Source organism: Colias croceus, chromosome 20 (genome assembly GCF_905220415.1).
Source record: "Colias croceus chromosome 20, ilColCroc2.1".
Lineage (NCBI taxonomy): Eukaryota > Metazoa > Arthropoda > Insecta > Lepidoptera > Pieridae > Colias > Colias croceus.
The window spans coordinates 2,220,643-2,242,528 of NC_059556.1; the positions used below are offsets into that span (position 1 = coordinate 2,220,643).

Here is a 21,886-nt window from a genome sequence, read left to right on the forward strand (position 1 = left end):
AGTTTGAGACGATGTAATAAAAGTTTCACTTTAAAAGGCAAAATAAAATTTAAAAAATCCTCTACTGAATACCTACCTCTCTCTTGAAACCCGTAGATAAGATACACATTTACGTTTACATTAATTATACCCTTGATTACTTATACCCAATGTAAACGCCAATGCGTGTACCTACGCATTAATTATTTACTACCTAAAAGTTTGTATAAATTCCAAGAACGGATTCTGGAGCTAAAAAAATTAAAATAGATCGATTAGTTTTCTAGTTAAATAGTAAGAGAAAATCAAATAAAAATCAAATCTTTTCTCTGTGACAAGATTTGTAGCTCTAGCATCTACAGATCCTTGCTGGCTCTTTTCTGTAAAAATTGTGTGATAGGTCGGTAGTAAGACGGTGGGTAAATTATATCCTTGATGATGCAAAACGTATTCAATATAACAACGCATTCAGAGCGCTGATGGGGCTGCCTGGCCACTGTAGCGCATCAGGGATGTTTGCTGAAGCTCGAGTAGATTGCTTTTATAGTTTAATACGGAAGAGATGCACATCTCTGGTGCGCCGGGTGCGGGGCAGTACCAATAGCGCTCTTAAAATGATCGCAGACAGATTTGATTTTTATTGATATAGTATGTGTGTACTTGCTCGCAATGGTGCAAGTACACACATCCTATATCAATAAAAATAAAATGACATATAAATGGTAAATTGTAAAATGATAATATTTAAATAATTAATGTAATGTACTAACATAGTAATTAAGAAATTACTAACAAGTGGACCTAGTTATGTTGTTCTATTAATAAATAAATTATTATTATTATTAAAACTATTTCTGACAGAAGTCTAGTTGAATTACCTAATAGATGTTTGATTTTAAAAGTTCATCACACTCACAATGTCCCCGGCGTTGTGGGTGCTCATGGGTGACGCTGACCGCTTACCATCAGGCGTCGCGTCTGCTCTGTTGCCTCCTCTCTCATAAAAAAAAAACAAATAGCACACATATAAGTAGTTCAATTTCGGAGCTCATCTTCTCTTTCTAATAAAATAAAGAGAGATAATATTAGTTACACTATATTCATTAGGTACCTACTCAAGAACGATTGATTTTTTAGACCTGCTATTTCGGTGCACAGGACCTAATATCTAATCCGTGACAGGACCTAGTTTTTTGATCCAAGACAGGACTCCGGAGAAGAATGTCAGAAACACACAGTTAGAATCGACAGTAAGTACAAGAGTTTGAAGGAAGTGAGTTTTCCGACTAATATGTAGCGCCGAGTGGGTGTAGCCTTATACAAAAACTAGCTGCTCCGCGCGGTTTCACCCCCGTGCCTCCACTCCTGTTGGTCGTAGCGTGATGATATATGTATAGCCTATGTTTTTATATACAACGTTCACGTTGTAGTATATTTAGTATCAGCATTGCACCCGTGCGAAGCCGGGGCGGGTCGCTAGTTAGTATATTATTATTAGTCTCTGGTATAGCCTATAGCCTTCCTCGATAAATGAGCTATCTAGCACCGAAATAATTTTTCAAATCGGACCAGTAGTTCCCGAGATTAGCGCGTTCAAACAAACAAACAAACCAACTCTTCAGCTTTATAATATTAGTAAAGATACATTCCTATTCAGAAGTTTAATAGGGTTGAAAATTGTAGATAGTAAGTTAGAGCGGAGTTTCCTGAGAGATGTTTTTAAACGGAACAAGAACAAAAACTGCTGGACGGATTTTGATGAACTTTTTTGTTATACCTATAGCTATATTAGTCTTCCACATCAGGCTATAATTAATTTCAATTTGAATCTATATACGCGAACAAAATTGCAGGCACACATACATTTATAAAAAAAGTAGCTTACCGCCCGTGGCTTCGCCCGCTTTGTCTAAAACCTATTAAATTATTTACTAAAACCTTACTCTTGAATCACTCTATCTATTAAAAAACACCGCATCAAAATCCGTTGCGTAGTTTTAAAGATTTAAGCATGCAAAGGGACATAGGGACAGATAAAACGACTTTGTTTTATACTATGTAGTCATGATACACCAGGTAATTAACCTACGTGCCTACATGTAACGAACCTATTACATAACAGCTACTTTTAGGCACTACCTTCCAAGTTATAGACGTATCCATTGTATTCAAGTTAATAAAAGCCACATAATCTAAAGTATGAATTATAATGACGTGGCATTATTAGCAGCATAATGGAGGTCGGCTCAGCGAAGTTATTAGCTTTCGTTTATTAGATGCATGTACGTGAGTGAAACTTGGGTAGCTTAATGTAATAGTTCTAGTAAAAATCTGTGTAATGATGGATATTTTTAATTAGTTTTATGTTAATACTAGCTGCGGTCCGCGGTTTCACCCGCGGGGCTCCGCTCCTGTTGGTCTTAGCGCGATGATAATATTGTATAGCCTTCCTCGATAAATTGAGTATCTAACAGGGAAATCAATTTTCCTTTCCGGACCAGTAGTTCCTGAGATTAGCGCGTTCAAACAAACAATCAAACTCTTCAGCTTTATTATATTAGCATAGATAAGTATAGAATATATTATATACAAAGAATCCCATAATCAATATAATTAATTAATTAATTTGAACACACAGTCTGTTCTATATTGAGATTCTCGGCAAAACCCTTAAGCGTAAACTTTAATTAATTGAAAGTTAATCAAACGAGTTTTAGACTTGATCGTGATTAACTTAAGAAGTTTCTGATGGAATTATTGTTATGATAAATCTGTTCGTTTAGATGTGAGGGGAAGTAGGAATAACGTGGGGTACTGGGTTCGATACCCGGTGTTTATTTAACTGGTGCCTTTATATGCAGGAAATAAAAAATTTATCAATCTATGTATGCAAATACAAAAAAAAATGAAAAAGAAGCTTTTTTATTACCAACGGCTTTAAAATTATTAAAGTAGTGTGCCCCGCGATTCTACTCCGGTCCTGTTGGTCTTAGCGTGATGATATATCGCTATGTAGCCTTCCTTGATAAATGGGCTATCTAAAAACGAAATACTTAATGTTTCAAATCGGACCAATAGTTCCTGAGATTAACGCGCACAAACAAACTCTTCAGTTTTATAATATCAAGTATAGATTTTTTTTCTTATAAAATATAAATTGCCTCATCTTCCATTACCTACCAAGTGATCCTGATTTGATTTTCGTAAAACAAAATAATGCTCTAGTACCTAACTCAAAACGCTGATCATCTAACGATCATCATAACGATTCGAACGATATTAGTTATACAAAGTAGCTCCCTACAAAATTTTAGAGATATCGTCATTGTAATAACTCGCGCCGTTTTCGCGCTGACCACCCAAATGGCCTACACAAATGCGCAAAACCTTGCAAAATGGCCGCCACAGACGAAGGGATTTTCGAGAATCGATCAGTGAAACAGATGTATAATGCATCCACGCAAGAGGACATGGGAATTCAATTACTGTTTGAAAATGATTGCCAAATGAAGTAAATGAGGGTTAAATGAATGAAAATGTAAAACATTAGCTTTCTCACCGGAATTTACATGGAAATGAGATATATTTTCACCGTAGTAAAAAGTATCATAAGTCACCTTACTATCTTGAGATGCAAAAATCATATCGTATAACCGATATATTGCAAAGTGAAATAAGAACAAACGAACAAATAAGATACGTTTTCACAATTATAATCTTCGTAAAGATATGTACCTAGTTAGGTACACTGTTTTTGAAGACGCGGGTTCCCGCCTCGTGATCGAATTTTTTCTATTTTATATAGATTTATATTTATAAAGCATTTGAATGCCATAAAACCAAAAATATCAAATCCTACTTTGTACACTGCCACGTTTCACTATGCCATATTAAAGCTGAATCCGGAAAAATAGATAAAAAAAACTTTGAGGGTTGTAGTTTCTAGTTTTATCGAGTCAGTCTTTGAGCTCAATCGATGCAGAACTTTTTGAGTTTTTGAAGCGAAAAGACTTACTTAACAGTTTTTTGTATCTCGATAAGATAAATTTCCTATTATTATACTTTATGGTTGTAGTTACATAACAGTTAATAATATAAATACGCAAGTTTTAAGATGATAAAAAACAACGTTATATTATTACATAAAAGGCAGCCAGGCATGTAACATAAATTGTTTAAATGCATAACTTCTAGTATTTAATTCAAAAATACTTATATACCAGTACATATACCTACCTATAGAGATCGCTACCAAGCGATAAGGCCGCCCTTTGCATTTTAAATACTGTCTATTGCTTTTTGTTTTTATGTCTATTGCAATAAAGGATTTTCATTTCATTTTTTTTCATTTCAAATAACTGCATTATTCCAAACTTGCATAGATATACATCCTACCCTTAGCCTTAGCCTTAGATTAATCGGCATACAAGCAATTAGTATTGATGTACTAGATTAATATAGCTACTGTACACTTGATTGAGGGATTATGTCTGTTTGTTGAAGTGAATGTATTAGACAAATGGGAAATTGGGTAATTATAATGTAGTATTAAATTAGGATTTAGTTAAAGAAACTGTTATTCTTTTACTAATCTACTAGCTGTGCCCGCGACTTCGTCCGCGTGGAATAGCGACTGCATTGTAGTTACTACTTTACATACAATTATTCAGTAAACACGTACTACCATAAACAATTCATAGAATTGTTAATAGAATTTATTAATCTAAGCTAAAAAACTTACGTACTTTCCGGAAATCCGGGGCATTTTCCGGGGATATCCGGAAAATGCCTGTAAAATATCTGGAAAATCCCCCGGAAAATGTGTGAAAATGTCCGGGAAATACCCGGAAAATATCCGGAAAATGCGTGAAAATGTTCGGGAAAAGCGTGGAAAATGCCTGAAAAATCTCCGAAAAATGCCAGGGAAATGTCAGGAAAATGCCTGGGAAATGCCTGGAAAATATCTGGAAAATATCCGGAACATGCGTGAAATGGTCCGGAAAAGGCGTGGAAAATGCCTGGAAAATCCCCGGAAAATGCGTGAGGAATTGCCCGGAAAATGCCCGGAAAATATCCGGAAAATGCGTGAAAATGTCCGGAAAAAGCGTGGAAAATGCCACTTCAAATTTGCGAAGTAATTAAAGCAGACAACCAAAAAAAGAAAAAGAAAGCTAAAATCTTTCATAATATTAAATGTATATGGGATATTCATATTTCATATTATGTACTTAATGTATGGGAGGGTTTAAAGATATTTTTTTTGATATTTCTCGATTTATTTAAAAAAAATGATTACGGCCATTATTAGGTTAAGTACTTTCGATATCAGTTTAAAGTTTTTTGTTATCTGTAATACTTACAAAAAAAAAATCGCCTGTGCACACTGAACGATTACACCTTGTACATGAATGCCTTAGCAAATGTTCGCCGTGATTATTTAAATGATCATATTTTTTTTTTATTAATGAACCAATTGACATGAATTAAACACTAAATGACAAAAAAAAAAAATTAACTACAGTTTTGGGTTCAGGATCAATTTAATAATTACACCTGCTAATATTTTTTTTACATATTTTCATTGTATAAAATCGTAACATAATTTCTTTTATGTATTGTTCTATTAACACATAGATGATATCTTCCCAAGGTACTAAATTCTAATAAAAAAGTTGTTTTTGTTATTTATATCTAAAAAAGAGTATTTATATTAGACAGAAATAAACATAAAATTTTTATAAGTTTTATGGAAGCTGAATGTAATGCAAGTGGGCAAATATAAAAGTAAAATTAGGTATTTAAAATAAATAAATGAAACAACTACCAATTACAGAAAAACTTCTTTTTCGGTTGAAAATTGCTGGATCATGAGTATAACAACAAAAATCTATCTATCTACCTATCGCACAATAAAAAAAAAAAAAAAAATATAATTCTTTATCTCTTACCTTGGGCAGTCTGGAAGAGATCGCTAGTAAGCGATAAGACCGACTTATGTACATACCGTGTTAATCCATTTGGTATGATTGTAAATATTTTACTTGGTGTGGTACGTATATTACCACACCAATTGATAAATAATATGTACTCTGATCCCAGTACGATCTGTACCGCGATAGCCATAACGATAATTTAAAACAATCAGATGACAGTAAAGCACGATTAAAAATCATACTTGTACAGTAGTTGTGAGTGCAATATTTACGTTTCAAAATAACATTTTTTTTGGTACTAAAACGAAGGTAGATTCTCACGCACGCACGCTGATACGTGGTTGGCTGCCCCTTTTCTCATTGCCGAAAAATATCCTCTAAAATTACCCAAAATTCTTCCAATGATTGTACCATACGTTGGAAATTAACTTTAGTCAACAATTGACCACGCGCCAGGATACTTATTTCTACTACATCCTCGTGCAAATCGTTAATTTTTATGAACATTGAATCTGTAAATAAAAAAAATGAAAAGATTACTTTACCTAATTTTATTAAAAAGCTACTAACAAATAAAATTCTATCAAGAACTAAAGTGACCTTCTTTGGGCGTCATGTAAAAGTTATACATAAAAATAAAATTTCATCATTTTCTTATTTTGTCGTAACTTCAATTCTAATTAAAAACATGAGTCTAACTATATAATTAATTAATAAAGAAATAATTAATTATAAAAGCTACAACTTCTTTTGTGGGAACGCAAGAAGGATTTTTTTAAATGTCACAATTAACTGTTAATAGTGTCTTGTTTGACATCAAATAATAAACATCTACCCTCACTTGTAAAATTTTATTTAGTATATTCACATAAAATATAAGCACCTGAAGTGGACTCTGGGAAGACATGGGTTAAAAAGTTAAATAAATAAGTACAATTAAAAACCCCACCAATATCATATTATTTAATTTTTAATTATAAATTTGCAAGAAGCGTTAAACATGTAAATTGATTTGATTTTAATGAAGTCTCATAGATGGCGCTGTTTCAAATTTGTCTTTATACTACTAAGATTCATTAAACTGTTTCTCTGCCAAAATTACGTAAATGACGTAGTTTTTATAGTGTAAAGCTAGATAATAGCGTGGCTTACCCAAAAACAACATTTAAACATGAGTCTTTAGATTGTACGATGTGTAATACACGGAATACGTTAGAAAAATAAAGGTTCACAGCTCCTCCCCCGGAGGTGATAGCATGATAATGTGTATATAAAAGCCTCACCCGACCTGTTAGTAATATTCATGCAAAATTTGAAGTCAATCTATGCGGTACTTTTCGAGATTAGCTCGGACAAATATACAGACAAACAGACAAACAGACAAACCGACAAACAGACAAACAGACAAAAATTCTAAAAACTATGTTTTTGGCTTCTATATCGATTATAGATCATGGATTATGTATTCTTTTAAAAAAATATTCAATGTACAGTTTTGACTTTCCTACGATTTTATTATATGTATAGTAGCCTTATACAAAAATCAGAAATATGAAAGAAATAGTAGATTGCAAAATTGAGAAGCAGCGTAAGCCGAATCTGATGCAAAAAATTGAATTCTTTTGGCCTGGTTTCATGTGTTTGAGTCTTTTTAAACTATAATTACCTATATATATTACTAGCGGTCCGCCCCGGCTTCGCCCGTGGTACTTGTTTACGTTTTCTCTACATAAGAAACATCCTCGTACTTCAAGGAATATAATAAAAAAAGAATTATCGAAATCGGTTCAGCCGTTCTGGAGTTATGCGCTTACCAACACATTTTGCGATTTATTTTTATATATGTATAAGATTTATAAACTAGAGTCGTCACTTAATTTAAAGATCGATTAATTTCCCTAGGAAAAAAAGTGTAATGTCTGGGATGTTATTATAGGGTATAAGATGGATATTGTATGTCGAAACCGCGACCGGCCGGCCCTGTATATGCGTTATTTGATCAAACATAATTATTATAAAATGATGTATAAGTATTGTAATAACAGATTTCCTTCAGACAATAGAAACATAGATAACTCTGAATATATATATTTCGTGTCTGCGTTTGAATCTTCACTTCCAAGACGCAGAGGGAGTAGGAAGTCAAAATTATTAAATTTAAAAAATAAATAAAATGATTTACAATATTATATCATTGTGTATATTCGTCTCTTGTTTCGTTACCATTAAGACAGGTGAGATATTTTTCTTTTATTTTGGTTTGGGCTGTGCGTAGATAAATCAGAATCATAGTTAATGTAAATCAAACCTTTACGTTTTATATACATATTATGTACCATGATATTACAAGCTTACCGCCCGCGACTTTCCCCGCTTTATCTAAAACTTAATAATATAATATTATATACTAAAACCTTCCTCTTGAATGACCATAGGGACAGAGAAAGCGACTTTGTTTTATACCATGTAGTGATTACAAGCTTAATATTACAAGATTTATGAAATAAATGTAAGTATTTTTATAGGTGGTAGGCGTGGTAGGCAAGAAAAAAATCAGATTTATTAGGTACTAGAGGTATATCCACCAAACTTCATATGATATATATATAATATTAAATAGACTATTTTTGCGAGAAAGAGTAACGAACGTTTACACGTAAGTATTACACACATCAACAAAGTCTAGGGATATTTGGTATTCCATCAAATATCAAAAAATCTATGAATAATTTTGTGATATTGCAAATGGAACAATTAAACCTTTTTTTAAGATCTTTAATCTATACTAATATTATAAAGCTAAAGAGTTTGTTTGTTTGTTTGAACGCGCTAATCTCAGGAACTACTGGTCCGATTATAAAATTCTTTCGGTGTTTGATAGCCCATTTATCGAGGAAGGTTATAGGCTATATTATATTATTATCATCACGCTACGGCCACAGGAGTGGAGCCACGCGGGTGAAACCGCGGGGACCAGCTAGTTAAAAATAAATGACAAGTAGAACTTGTAGTATGAGCATTTACCACCTAGAAGCTTATTACTTTCAAGAAGGTGCATTTACCTACCTATATCTATGTCGTGGCCATGTCGTAGATTCGATCACTTCATGAAATGCTCGATAATTTCATGAAACGGTCGCATTTCATGAAATATTTTAATGTCTATTGGCCATATCATAATGTGGTTTGAGCTTTGAGCAGATCAATGATGAAATCGTTTCTTGGTATGGCCAACTAATCGCGCGGTTTTTTCATGAAATGATCAAAATTATTTGATCATATCGTAATGTTAAAAGTAGTAAATTTACATTTAATAATTAGGTAGGTACGTAGAGACGCTGCAAGCGCTTTGATTATGTGTGAAGATGGCGGCCGTAGGCGTAAATTTTGTTTCTTGAAGTGAAAAAACTAATTATTATAATTGTTCAATTATATTAGGTATTTCTGTCAGCCAGCTGACTTATATGACAATAAAATAATAAGCTCTTCAAATATTCTGATTTTTGAAATAGTCCCTCCCATTTATATTATCTGGCAAAATGTGGATGACAAAATCGTTAAATATAATTAAGCCTAGATAGAAGTCCATTCAAATTGAAATTATATCATCCCTACATAAACACTCCAAAATTAATGTTATTTTAGCAAGAGAATACCGTTTACTTACAGTCTTATTACACTCTACATAACATACCACGGTGGATATTGTTTACGAAGAGCAGACAAACATGATAATTAAATTTTTACACGTGTCGCAAAATTCGATGTTATATTTAAATCTTAGTGCAAATAGACATTGAAATAAATTTAAGCTGCTGAACAAACTTAAATATTTATTTTTTAACACAAAAGAAAACTAAAATTAGGCTACCTACAGTTTTCATGAGCTTTTACATTTGAAGAAGAAGCTTTCATATTTGAACCTCTAAGTTTGAACCGTTGCTACGATGTATTCTTTTAGGGTTCCGTTGAAAGGGAGAAACGGAACCTTATTATTATTTATTGAGACTTGGCTGTCAGTATTTCTGTTGCCGCTACAGCAACAAATAAAAAATCCAGATTTCAGCAACGGCTGACCCGGTTTTAAATTGGAGGTGTAAGTTCCTACTTACCTATACAATTTTTTTTGTTTGCAGCTGCTCTTCAAATTATATTTTGTACAGAACACTTATCGCGAGTGCGACTCGCAGTTTTTCTGTCGTGGTTTATAAGTTATTAGCTGTGCTCCGCGGTTTTACCCGCAATGCTCCGCTTCTGTTGGTCTTAGCAAGACGATATAGCCTTCCTCGATAAATGGGCTATCTAACACCAAAAGAATTTTTCAAATCGGACCAGTAGTTCCCGAGACTAGCGCGTTCAAACAAACAAACTCTATATTATTAGTACAGATTTATTTCTATGTTCCTATTAAAAGTACACTATTTTTAGATACACCATGTGCGGCGAGGCAGATATCAGGTCAATCAGTTGTGTGTGTTTGTAATGCGACATACTGTGACGATTTCACTAGGGATGAACCCGAGCAAGGGTCGTACAAGATCTACACATCTTCGGAGGTAAAATATATATGTACAAAGAGACATAGGGAAATAGGGACAGAGAAAGCGACTTTGTTTTATACTATGTATGTAGTGAAAGATATGAAAAGTTTTATAGAGAACTTTTAATACTTCATCGTGTTTAGATAAGTAACACGTATGAAAGTAAATTATTTCAATTGAATCATGTTTTTAATACGTATAACTACTGACAGCACTTTATAATATAGTAACTAGCTTTCCGCCCGCGGCATCGCCCGCGCAGTCAAAGAAAAACCCGCATAGTTCCCGTTCCCGTGGGATTTACGGGATAAAACCTATCCTATGTCCTTTCTCGGGTATCAAAATATGTCTATACCAGATTTTATGCAAATTAGTTCAGTAGTTAAGGCGTGATTGAGTAACAGACTCAATAATATTATTATGGATTTATTAGAATTCGATTATACGAAAATAATTTATTCAAATTTAAATTAAATATAGTTTTTTGCTTCCCTATTAGTTACCTAGGTATTTCATTTGTTTTCAAGGAAAATTTTTAGGCTGAAAACACATTCATAATCGCATATGTAATTGGTTAATAAGGTGATTATAATCTTAATATATATAAATCTCGTGTCACAATGTTTGTCCTCAATGGACTCCTAAACCACTTAACCGATTATACTTAATAAAATTCGCACACCATGTGCAGTTCGATCTAACTTGAGAGATAGGATAGGTTTTATCCCGGAAATCCCACGGGAAAGGGAACTATGCGGGGTTTTCTCTGAAAACGCGGGCGAAGCCGCGGGCGGAAAGCTAGTATTTTATAAAACAAAAAACAGCCTAAAGTATAAAATTATAAATCCTTAGAAACACAAAGAGTAAAAGTTTTGATTACGGAAATGCATAGGTACTTAGGTAGGTACCTACCTTAAAAGATTATTGTTATCAATCGTTTGCTGATGATTTGTTTTATGAGATAAGTCTATCAATTAAAATAAGACAAACGTTTACTGTATAATTTCTAACAAAACGAAAGGGAATAAGTAGGTTCCTAGTTATTATATATGTTACAGTCAAAACCCTGAACCAGTCAATAACGTTATTGACCGGTAAAATCAGTTAATAAGGATATTGACTAAGGGCGTCGGTTAATATCCTTATTAACTGATTTTATCTGATTAAACCAGTTAATAACGTTATTGACTAAGGGCATCGGTCAATATCCTTATTAACTGATTTTAAGTCGAGACATCTAGTCAATATAGGTTTTAACCGACGTGCCCAGTCAAAACTCATAAAGTTAAGGACGTTAGTGAAATTATACTAGAAAATCATTTAAAAAGGTTCATAAACCTTTTTAAAGTGCAATATTTAAGAGTTTTATGTTTTATTAATTAATTCGGGGTATTGTTTGTAAACTGCAACCGCGCGAGAATACATGCCCCAAAATATTTTTGAAGATGGCAATTGTGTTTTAATAACAACTAGATTTCCGCCCGCAGCTTCGCCCGCGCAGTCAAAGAAAAACCGCATAGTTCCCGTTCCCGTGGGATTTCCGGATTGCGTTAGTTTCTGATTTGATGGAGTGACCGCAGGTGCACTTCGAAGACTGCTACTGGATCTAATAGACGAGTAGAGCTAGGTGTGCCGAGTTTGGGCTCGTTTTGTTAGTAACGTTGAGACCTTACCTCCGGAATTGATGGAATGACCTGCAGGTGTACTTCGAAGACTGCTACTGGAACTATTATACGAGTAGAGCTAGGTGTGCCGAGTTTGGGCTCGTTTTGTTAGTTATGTTGAGACCTTACCTCCGAACTTGATGGAGTGACCTGTAGGTGTACTTCGAAGACTGCTACTGGAACTAATAGACGAGTAGAGCTAGGTGTGCCGAGTTTGGGCTCGTTTTGTTAGTTATGTTGAGACCTTACCTCCGAACTTGATGGAGTGACCTGCAGGTGTACTTCGAAGACTGCTACTGGAACTAATAGACGAGTAGAGCTAGGTGTGCCGAGTTTGGGCTCGTTTTGTTAGTTACGTTGAGACCTTACCTCCGGACTTGATGGAGTGACCTGCAGGTGTACTTCGAAGACTGCTACTGGAACTAATAGACGAGTAGAGCTATGTGTGCCGAGTTTGGGCTCGTTTTGTTAGTTACGTTGAGATCTTACCTCCGGAATTGATGGAATGACCTGCAGGTGTACTTCGAAGACTGCTACTTGAACTTTTATACGAGTAGAGCTAGGTGTGCCGAGTTTGGGCTCGTTTTGTTAGTTATGTTGAGACCTTACCTCCGGACTTGATGGAGTGACCTGCAGGTATATTTCGAAGACTGCTACTGGAACTATTATACGAGTAGAGCTAGGTGTGCCGAGTTTAGGCTCGTTTTGTTAGTACCTGCTGGTCACTCCATCAAGTTCGGAGGTAAGGTTTCAACATAACTAACAAAACGTGCCCAAACTCGGTAAATCTAGCTCTGCTTGTCTGTTAGTTCTAGTAGCAGTCTTCGAAGTACACCTGCAGGTTACTCCATCAAGTCCGGAGGTAAAATCTCAACGTAACTAACAAAACGTGCCCAAACTCGGTAAATCTAGCTCTGCTTGTCTGTTAGTTCTAGTAGCAGTCTTCGAAGTACACCTGCAGGTCACTCCATCAAGTCCGGAGGTAAAATCTCAACGTAACTAAAAAACGAGCCCAAACTCGGCACACCTAGCTCTACTCGTATAATAGTTCCAGTAGCAGTCTTCGAAGTACATCTGCAGGTCATTCCATCAATTCCGGAGGTAAGGTCTCAACGTTACTAACAAAACGAGCCCAAACTCGGCACACATAGCTCTACTCGTCTATTATTTCCAGTAGCAGTCTTCGAAGTACACCTGCAGGTCACTTCATCAAGTCCGGAGGTAAGGTCTCAACATTACTAACAAAACGAGCCCAAACTCGGCACACCTAGCTCTACTCGTATAATAGTTCCAGTAGCAGTCTTCGTAGTACACCTGCAAGTCACTCCATCAAGTCAGGAGGTAAGGTCTCGACATAACTAACAAAACGAGCCCAAACTCGGCACAGCTAGCTCTACTCGTTTATTAGTTCCAGTAGCAGTCTTCGAAGTACACCTGCAGGTCACTCCATCAAGTCCGGAGGTAAGGTCTCAACATAACTAACAAAACGAGCCCAAACTCGGCACAGCTAGCTCTACTCGTCTATTAGTTCCAGTAGCAGTCTTCGAAGTACACCTACAGGTCACTCCATCAAGTCCGGAGGTAAGGTCTCAACATAACTAACAAAACGAGCCCAAACTCGGCACACCTAGCTCTACTCGTCTATTAGATCCAGTAGCAGTCTTCGAAGTACACCTGCAGGTCACTCCATCAAATCAGAAACTAACGCAATCCCGGAAATCCCACGGGAACGGGAACTATGCGGTTTTACTTTGACTGCGCGGGCGAAGCTGCGGGCGGAAACCTAGTTGTTATTAAAACACAATTGCCATCTTCAAAAATATTTTGGGGCACGTATTCTCGCGCGGTTGCAGTTTACAAACAATACCCCGAATTAATTAATAAAACATAAAACTCTTAAATATTGCACTTTAAAAAGTTTTATGAACCTTTTTAAATGATTTTCTAGTATAATTTCACTAACGTCCTTAACTTTTTATGAGTTTTGACTGGGCACGTCGGTTAAAACCTATATTGACTAGATTTCTCGACTTAAAATCAGTTAATAAGGATATTGACCGATGCCCTTAGTCAATAACGTTATTAACTGGTTTAATCAGATAAAATCAGTTAATAAGGATATTAACCGACGCCCTTAGTCAATATCCTTATTAACTGATTTTACCGGTCAATAACGTTATTGACTGGTTCAGGGTTTTGACTGTAACATATATAGTTATGTTACTTATTTATCAAATAACTAGCTTACCACCTGCGGTTTCGTCCGCTTTCTCTAAAACCTAATAAATTATATACTAAAACCTTCCTCTTGAATCACTTTATTTATTAAAAAAAAACGACGTGTGGCACTCGGGGACTGCCGCGGTATCATGCATACTATGCCTTCAAGCCACACCTCCGCCCGTCGGAGTGGGGAGCGTGAGGTTTTTTCGTTACGGAATTTCTCGATTCGGTCCCCGCGCTCAAGGCCCGCGATATGCAATATAAGCTATGCAATACCTAGCTAAAAACCGCATCAAAATCCGTTGCGTAGTTTTAAACATTTAAGCATACAAACTACAAAGGGACATGGACAGAGAAAGCGACTTTGTTTTATCTTATGTACCTAGTGTCTAGTGATATTACTAAATTGTGTAATAACTCTGATAAAACTGTTTAAGAAGTTACTTTGTACATGGTTAAATATAATGAAACTAAATCGTAATAAAAATAAACTACCCATGTTTATACTAGGTAGGTATGTAGAGATAATTTACTTCACTCAAGATTTACAACCTGATAACTATTATATATTATTATACAATATTATATCAAAGCTGTTCATTATGTAGGTATGTAATTCTGCTTATACACATTTACATATATTTTACAAACAGATTTAAAACTTTTACCTATTCATAAATTTACTTATATTTCAGAGTGGCCTTCGATTCAATAAAAGCGAGGGAACTTTAGGAGAAAGTGAGTTTAATTATCTATACACGAAATATAAACAATAATTGTTGTAATAATGATTCTTTTATAATTAAATACTTTCGCACATATTTCAGGTACATTATGCCTCTTGTGTAGCAATACTTTTGAAATACAACCGGACAAGACTCATCAAGAAATCCAAGGGTTTGGTGGAGCAGTGACTGACGCTGCTGGCATCAATTGGAAGAGCTTAGATTCAACTATACGAGACTATTTGATAAAGTAAGTGATATAAGCCGGTACTTTATCCGAACCGCGAGGGACTGGAACATGCTTCCTGAATCTGTGTTCCCCGACGAGTACAATATGGGGGTCTTCAAGCGTAGAGTGAACAGATACCTTCTAGGGAAGCGCGTTCCACCTTAGACCACATCTCAGCTTAACATCAGGCGAGATTGTGGTCAAGCGCTTGCCTATTCCCAATAAAAAAAAAACTTTTTTCCTTACCCTTCCCAGTCTATTCGTTCGTTCACGTCAATCGTATTTATTTATCCCACGACACTATTTGTTAGAGTAAAGTATAACTTTCCTCAATCTTACCAATCCATGTAGGTATTTTGTCCCGACAATACGTCTTTTAGTATCCTTTAAAAGCGGGTAATACACCTCTGCAAATACTCTTCACTCTTGCGCGCTTATTATTACCATGACCATGAGGCGATCTCGGCTCTTGCTAACGTAATTTTGTGATCTTTTGTGTTGTGACTTGTGACGCTTCTAAAACGATAAAAAGTATGTATTTCGAGTACAAAATAGAGAAATTTGAGAACTAACCAAGGAGTCGACATAAATTAAAAGTTTAAACGTAGATAGATATCACGTGATACATGTGTGATGTGACCATTTTGCAGTTTACCTATCCAAGGCAATTCTTGAAATGACTGATGGAAACGTTTCGCTGCTACATAAATATGTCTAAGTAAAATAAATAGTGTTTCAAGTCTGAAATCTGTATAGCCAAGTTGCTAATATATCTTATTCCCTTTAGGTCATATTATAGCAACAAGGGGTTGGAGTACAATTTTGTGAGAGTTCCCATTGGTGGTAGCGATTTCTCTACACGTGCGTACGCGTACAATGAACTGCCTGAAAATGATGTTAATCTCTCCAACTACACTTTGTCTCCAGAGGATTATGAATATAAGGTATTTCACGAAGATACGTAATAAATTATTTGGCGGTATTTTGTTCAAGTCTGGATTTATTTCAATCATATCTTAATTATTTATTAGTCCAAGTATTTCAATTAAAGGAAGATAAAACATATTATTACATATAGGTAAATTATGATTTATGACGTATGTAGATAGATAGATAGATCTAATTATTATTAGATATGTAAGAGCATATTGTGTTCACTCAACTGCAACACACAACAAATACACAAAAGTAATGGACGCCCCTAAATCCTAATCATTGCTCTATTTTCTTTAAATATTTTTTATAAATTTTTCATCGAATGTATTAACATATTATTGACTAAAGTATTCTATGTTTCTTACCTCTATTAAACATCGCAACTAGAGCATCATCTAAAATATTGCAAATATATAGTATATAGTACATATTTACCCCGGCTATATAGTACATATTTACCTTTTCTCTACATAAGACCCATCCTCGTACTTCAAGGAATTTATTAAAAAAAGAATTAACGAAATCGGTTAAGCCGTTCTCAAGTTATGCGCTTACCAACACATTTTGGGATTCATTTTTATATTATAGATGTAAAACCCACAAAATACTGTGTTCATAACTTTTAGATACCCATGATACAAGCAATAAATTCGGCAAGCAGTGTTCCCGTCAACATCATGGGCACCACCTGGTCGCCGCCCGTGTGGATGAAGACTAACAACGCGTATACTGGAGTCAGTCGATTGAAGGCTGAATACTATCAGACGTATGCTGATTATCATATAAAGTGAGTAAGAATTTGATGGTAAATTTTTTCATGAATGCTGTTTCGATCTAAATATTTTCATCTGGAATTACGAGAGAAAGCCGACAAGAAACTATTTTCATTATAGTATTTTCAAATGTCATAACTTTATCTGTTTCAATGTTGTATTATCCATACTTTATATTAAAAATGCGAAAGTAACTCTATCTGTCTGTCTGTTACTCAATCACGCCTAAACTACTGAAACAATTTTCATGAAATTTGGTATGGAGATATTTTGATACCCGAGAAAGGACATAGGCTACTTTTTATCCCGGGAAAATGACGCAACCCCGGAAATCCCACGGGAACGGGAATTATGCGGGTTTTTCTCTGACTGCGCGGGCGAAGCCTCGGGCAGAAACCTAGTTTATAATAATTGATGCAATTCCAACAGAAATAAACATTAGAAAGTGTAATTTAGCAGATAACAAGTTGTAAACTGATTTTATGTCGCAAACTTTATTTAAAACATTATGTATCAACTGAAATTATGAAAATCAGATTCATGGAACAATACGCAGCGGAGAACATTACAATATGGGGAATCACCACAACCAACGAACCCCTGAACGGAGTTCTTGGAATCATTCCATTCAACTGTCTGGGATGGACTGCTAGTGAATTGGTATAGTATTCGTATTGACCTTTTATGTTAAAATTTTCGGTTTTTTAATTTCATTATAAAATAATGAGGTATATAATTCCATACTAATATTATAAATGCGAAAGTAATTCTGTCTGTCTGTTACTCAATCACGCCTAAACTACCGAACCAATTTTCATGAAATTTTGTACGGAGATATTTTGATACCCGAGAAAGGACATAGGCTACTTTTTATCCCGGGAAAATGACGCCATCCCGGAAATCCCACGGGAACTGGAATGCAGGTTTTTCTTTGACTGCGTGGGTGAAGACGCGGGCGGAAACCTAGTTTATTATATACGGGTCTGTGTGTCAAATATTGCTTTACAATCATTACTGTGAAAGTAAATTGGTCCTGATCAAGTCCTGATCGTTACTTTTTCACGCGAGATCACTGAACTGATTTAGATTAAATTTGGTACAAAGATAGTTTGAAACCTGATGGGTAGGATATGACGTGAATAGGAAATCCCACAGAAACGGGAACTATACGGGTTTTTTTTTACTATACTTGGACGAAAAGCCATAATTATTATGAATATTACCTATGTACCTACTATTAATATTATTTTAACTTGCAGGGTAGCTGGATTGCCAAGTACTTAGGACCAACGGTGCGCAACTCTACATTCAAGGATATCAAAATCTTGACTGGTGATGACCAGCGCTACTCGGTTCCTTTATACTTTAATGTGGTGTGTGAAACTTTATTTTTATAGTTAGTAGTACTACATTGAAAGTTAGCTTATCTACTTACTTCGACTTCTGTCGTCTATACTTTTTTCTTCCGTATGGACCTTGGTATGGACCAAGAAGCTTATATCTAGACCTCAGTATGAACACTAACCTGTCACAAGAAAATATGGCCTTGAATGACGCCTGTATGTTCCTTCATCCCTTTCACACTAACTTGCCAAGTTATGTGTGAAAGGGACAAAAACATACAGGCGTCATTCAAGGTCATACCTTCCCGTGACAAGTCAACGTTCATAGTGCAGTCTCCAGTGTATTAGATATAAGCTTCTTGGTATGGACCAAAGATTATGAATTTCGCTTGGGAATCGATACAGAATATGGAATACATAGAATAGCAATGAGCACAGACAATAAAATACTAATATTAATATGATATAATATGAATTTTAATGATATTGTGTTTGTCTAGTATTACCTACAGTATATCACGTATAGATTGCCGCCTCATCTCATTGCCTAAATATTTACAAAATCATAATATTATGATAAATATCGCATCAAAATCCTTTGCGTAGTTTTAAAGTTATAAGCATGCATAGACAGTGGGTAGCCGGGAAGCAACTTTGTTTTTAAATTGTATTTTTATTTTTTATTTTTTTATGTTATTAATGATTTCAGTTAGTAGCAAAGTATCCAGAAGCCCTTGACTACATAGATGGCGTTGGTGTGCATTATTATGCGAATGTCATAGTGCCAGCGGAAATTCTAGATATTTCTATAGACCAGTATCCAGAAAAGTTCTTATTGGGCACTGAGGCTTGTGCAGGTAAGATATAGAATCTATATACATAATTATATAATAAAATCGTTGGAAATTCAAAACTGTACATTGCATAGGTATATTTTTTTAAGAATTGTCGATCTACAATCGATAACAAAAAATATAGTTTTTAGAATTTTTGTCTGTTTGCCTGTGTGTATGTTCGGGTTAAACTCAAAAAGTACTGCATGTATTTACTTCGCATATTGCATACATAATAATACTAACAGGTAGGGTCAAAATATATAGGCAACATATCACGCGACCAATACTAGCGGAGCAAAATGTGTAAAACCGCAGGGCACAGCTAGTTAATAAAAAAAATAATTATTATTCATTGTGACTTTATTTGAATTCAGTATTTACTAAATGTAATATCTGTGAGATTGGATGATCATTGATACGTGTTTCAGGATTCTTACCGACCGACACTAAAGTTCTTCTGGGCTCTTGGGACAGAGCGAACTCATATATAAAAGCAATATTGCAGGTAATATAATGGCAATTTGTAACACTAATTCAATCACTTGTTCAAATTTTTTTTCTACTGGACATATTCTGTAAGTTAATTGATTCCAATGGCTATTTTTGTAATTGCTACATCGCTGTAGATACTATTTTTTTTTTAAATAATAGCTTAGTCTAAACCGTTTACCCGCTTCGCTGAATCGAATTTTAAATCTACCACCATTCCACCTGTAGATAGAAGACACACAAAAACAAATAATAATTGGTAACGTATTTTCCAGGATCTGAACCACGAAGTGAGCGGCTGGATCGATTGGAATTTATGCCTGGATACAACAGGGGGACCAAACTGGGCATCAAATTTCGTCGACTCCGCCGTTATTGTGAACGCAACCGCCCAAGAGTTTTACAAGCAGCCAATGTACTACGCTCTAGGACATGTCTCCAAGTTTGTGCCTAAAGGTTCTCTGAGAATCGAAGTTTCCGAATCAAAAGGACTGTTACAATCTTCCATACCTAATGCAGCTTTCTTGACGCCCAGAAATACAACAGTATTGGTCCTTGCGAATACGTAAGTATTGTCTATGGTCGTGTTTAAAAATTAACGTACTTTTTTAATGGCAATTTGTGAATGGTATTATAATCTATATGTGTAGGTACATATCAAAATGAAACCCGTTTTACTTGGTCACGGCATCACGCGTGAACAGGTGGACCGATTTCGATAATTCTTTTTGTATTATATTCCTTGAAGTACGAGGATGGTTCCTAAGTAGAGAAAACCAGATGTACCACGGGCGAAGCCGGGGCGGACCGCTACTTTAGATAATTATATTAGGATATAACTCATGCCGTTGATATCTCATTTATAATTTCTGTCTACCTACATTGAGTAGCTATTATAATATTTATATTATAGGTCTTTTTAATAAGATTCAAATATTAAATATATACATGAACAGAGCGATTAAGGCCATATAATATTAAAGACTACATTTAATAATAAAAACACAATTAAGAAAATATTTTAAATAATTATAAATTAACCATTAATGTTTCAGTGGAGGAAACAGGAAGGTGAAAGTGAAGCGTTCAGACGACTCCATGGTGTTGGACCTTATCGCAAATTCTATTGTGACCGTTGAGTTTAACAATTAAGGATATTAATTGAAAATAGTTGTAATTTTTTATAAACCTTAAGAGCTAGCGCGCAAGAGCAACATTTGTATCCGCAAATAATTTGTCTCTCCCATCAACTATATGGGCTAGTGTGAAAGTGCGCGCACGTAGCGACGCAACTCCCTATAGAGTAGATGGGAGAGACAAAATAGTTGCGGAGACAAAAGTTGCTCTTGCGCGCTAGCTCTAAATCATCTTAAGAACTCCAAGTGCTTTAATACCTATAAGTACAAAACTCGTGTATTTTTTACTATAAAATAAATAAAGATTTTATTTAGAACATATGACTGTCTTATACAATAGGTACTTGTTATTATGCAATATATAATTGTAATTTTTGAAACCAATATTTATAAAATTATGTTTGAAATATAAAATAAAAATGAATACTATCGAATTTGTGTTTCATTACATACCTTATTTATTATTACAAATCTTAGCTTAATTTTATAAATGCGAAAGTCACTCTGTCTGTCTGTAGCTACTGAACGGATTTGAATGAATATTGGTAAAGACAGGGCCGGATCTACCCATGGGCTTTATGGGCTGCAGCCCAGGGCCCCGAGGTTAAAAGGGCCCCCATACCCCGATAAAAACAATGGGCGATAATTTGAAAAAAAATCTGTAGTCGGTTTTCGAAAAAAAAATTGATGAAAATCGCATAACTACCTACTTCAATAACTTTTGCTAACATGTACCTAAAAGGTTTCAACTTATAGAAAATAAATCTCATTTATTGAAACTATTTGGTTATTTTATATAGGTAGTTATACATAATAATAACTAGCTGCGCCCCGCGATTTCACTCACGTGGCTCAGATCCTGTTGGTCTTAGCCTGATGATATAATAGCCTTCCACTATAAATGGGCTATCTAACACCGAAATAATTTTTATTGATAATGACATTTTTTTTTCGATAAATTAATATTTATTTGTACTCGTTTATTCAAATACTTTTTTTTATTAATACAGATTTATTTTATCTCTCAACGTACTATTAAAAAATTATATACTTATAAACATTTGTCATTTTTTAACGAA

At 34.8% G+C, this 21,886-nt stretch overlaps 1 protein-coding gene across 1 annotated transcript; it reads left to right on the plus strand.

Moving 5' to 3' along the window:
- The first annotated feature begins 8,036 nt into the window (after positions 1-8,036).
- On the plus strand, positions 8,037-20,844 carry LOC123700761 (lysosomal acid glucosylceramidase-like). Its single transcript, XM_045648083.1, has 12 exons — positions 8,037-8,146; positions 10,341-10,468; positions 15,036-15,078; positions 15,168-15,315; positions 16,082-16,238; positions 16,857-17,017; positions 17,540-17,663; positions 18,263-18,376; positions 19,056-19,203; positions 19,611-19,687; positions 19,947-20,236; positions 20,727-20,844. The coding sequence occupies exons 1-12, from the start codon at positions 8,086-8,088 to the stop codon at positions 20,821-20,823; spliced, it is 1,548 nt and encodes a 515-aa protein (XP_045504039.1). The 5' UTR covers positions 8,037-8,085; the 3' UTR covers positions 20,824-20,844.
- The last annotated feature ends 1,042 nt before the right edge of the window (positions 20,845-21,886 follow it).

What these genes read in the sequence shown, in the direction of transcription:
- LOC123700761 (XM_045648083.1), top strand. Translation starts at nt 8,086, where the DNA reads ATGATTTACAATATTATATCATTGTGTATATTCGTCTCTTGTTTCGTT. An exon ending in GATGGACTGCTAGTGAATTG is followed by an intron (nt 17,664 to 18,262) that starts GTATAGTATTCG and finishes TTTAACTTGCAG; the next exon opens with GGTAGCTGGATTGCCAAGTA. An exon ending in ATATAAAAGCAATATTGCAG is followed by an intron (nt 19,688 to 19,946) that starts GTAATATAATGG and finishes CGTATTTTCCAG; the next exon opens with GATCTGAACCACGAAGTGAG.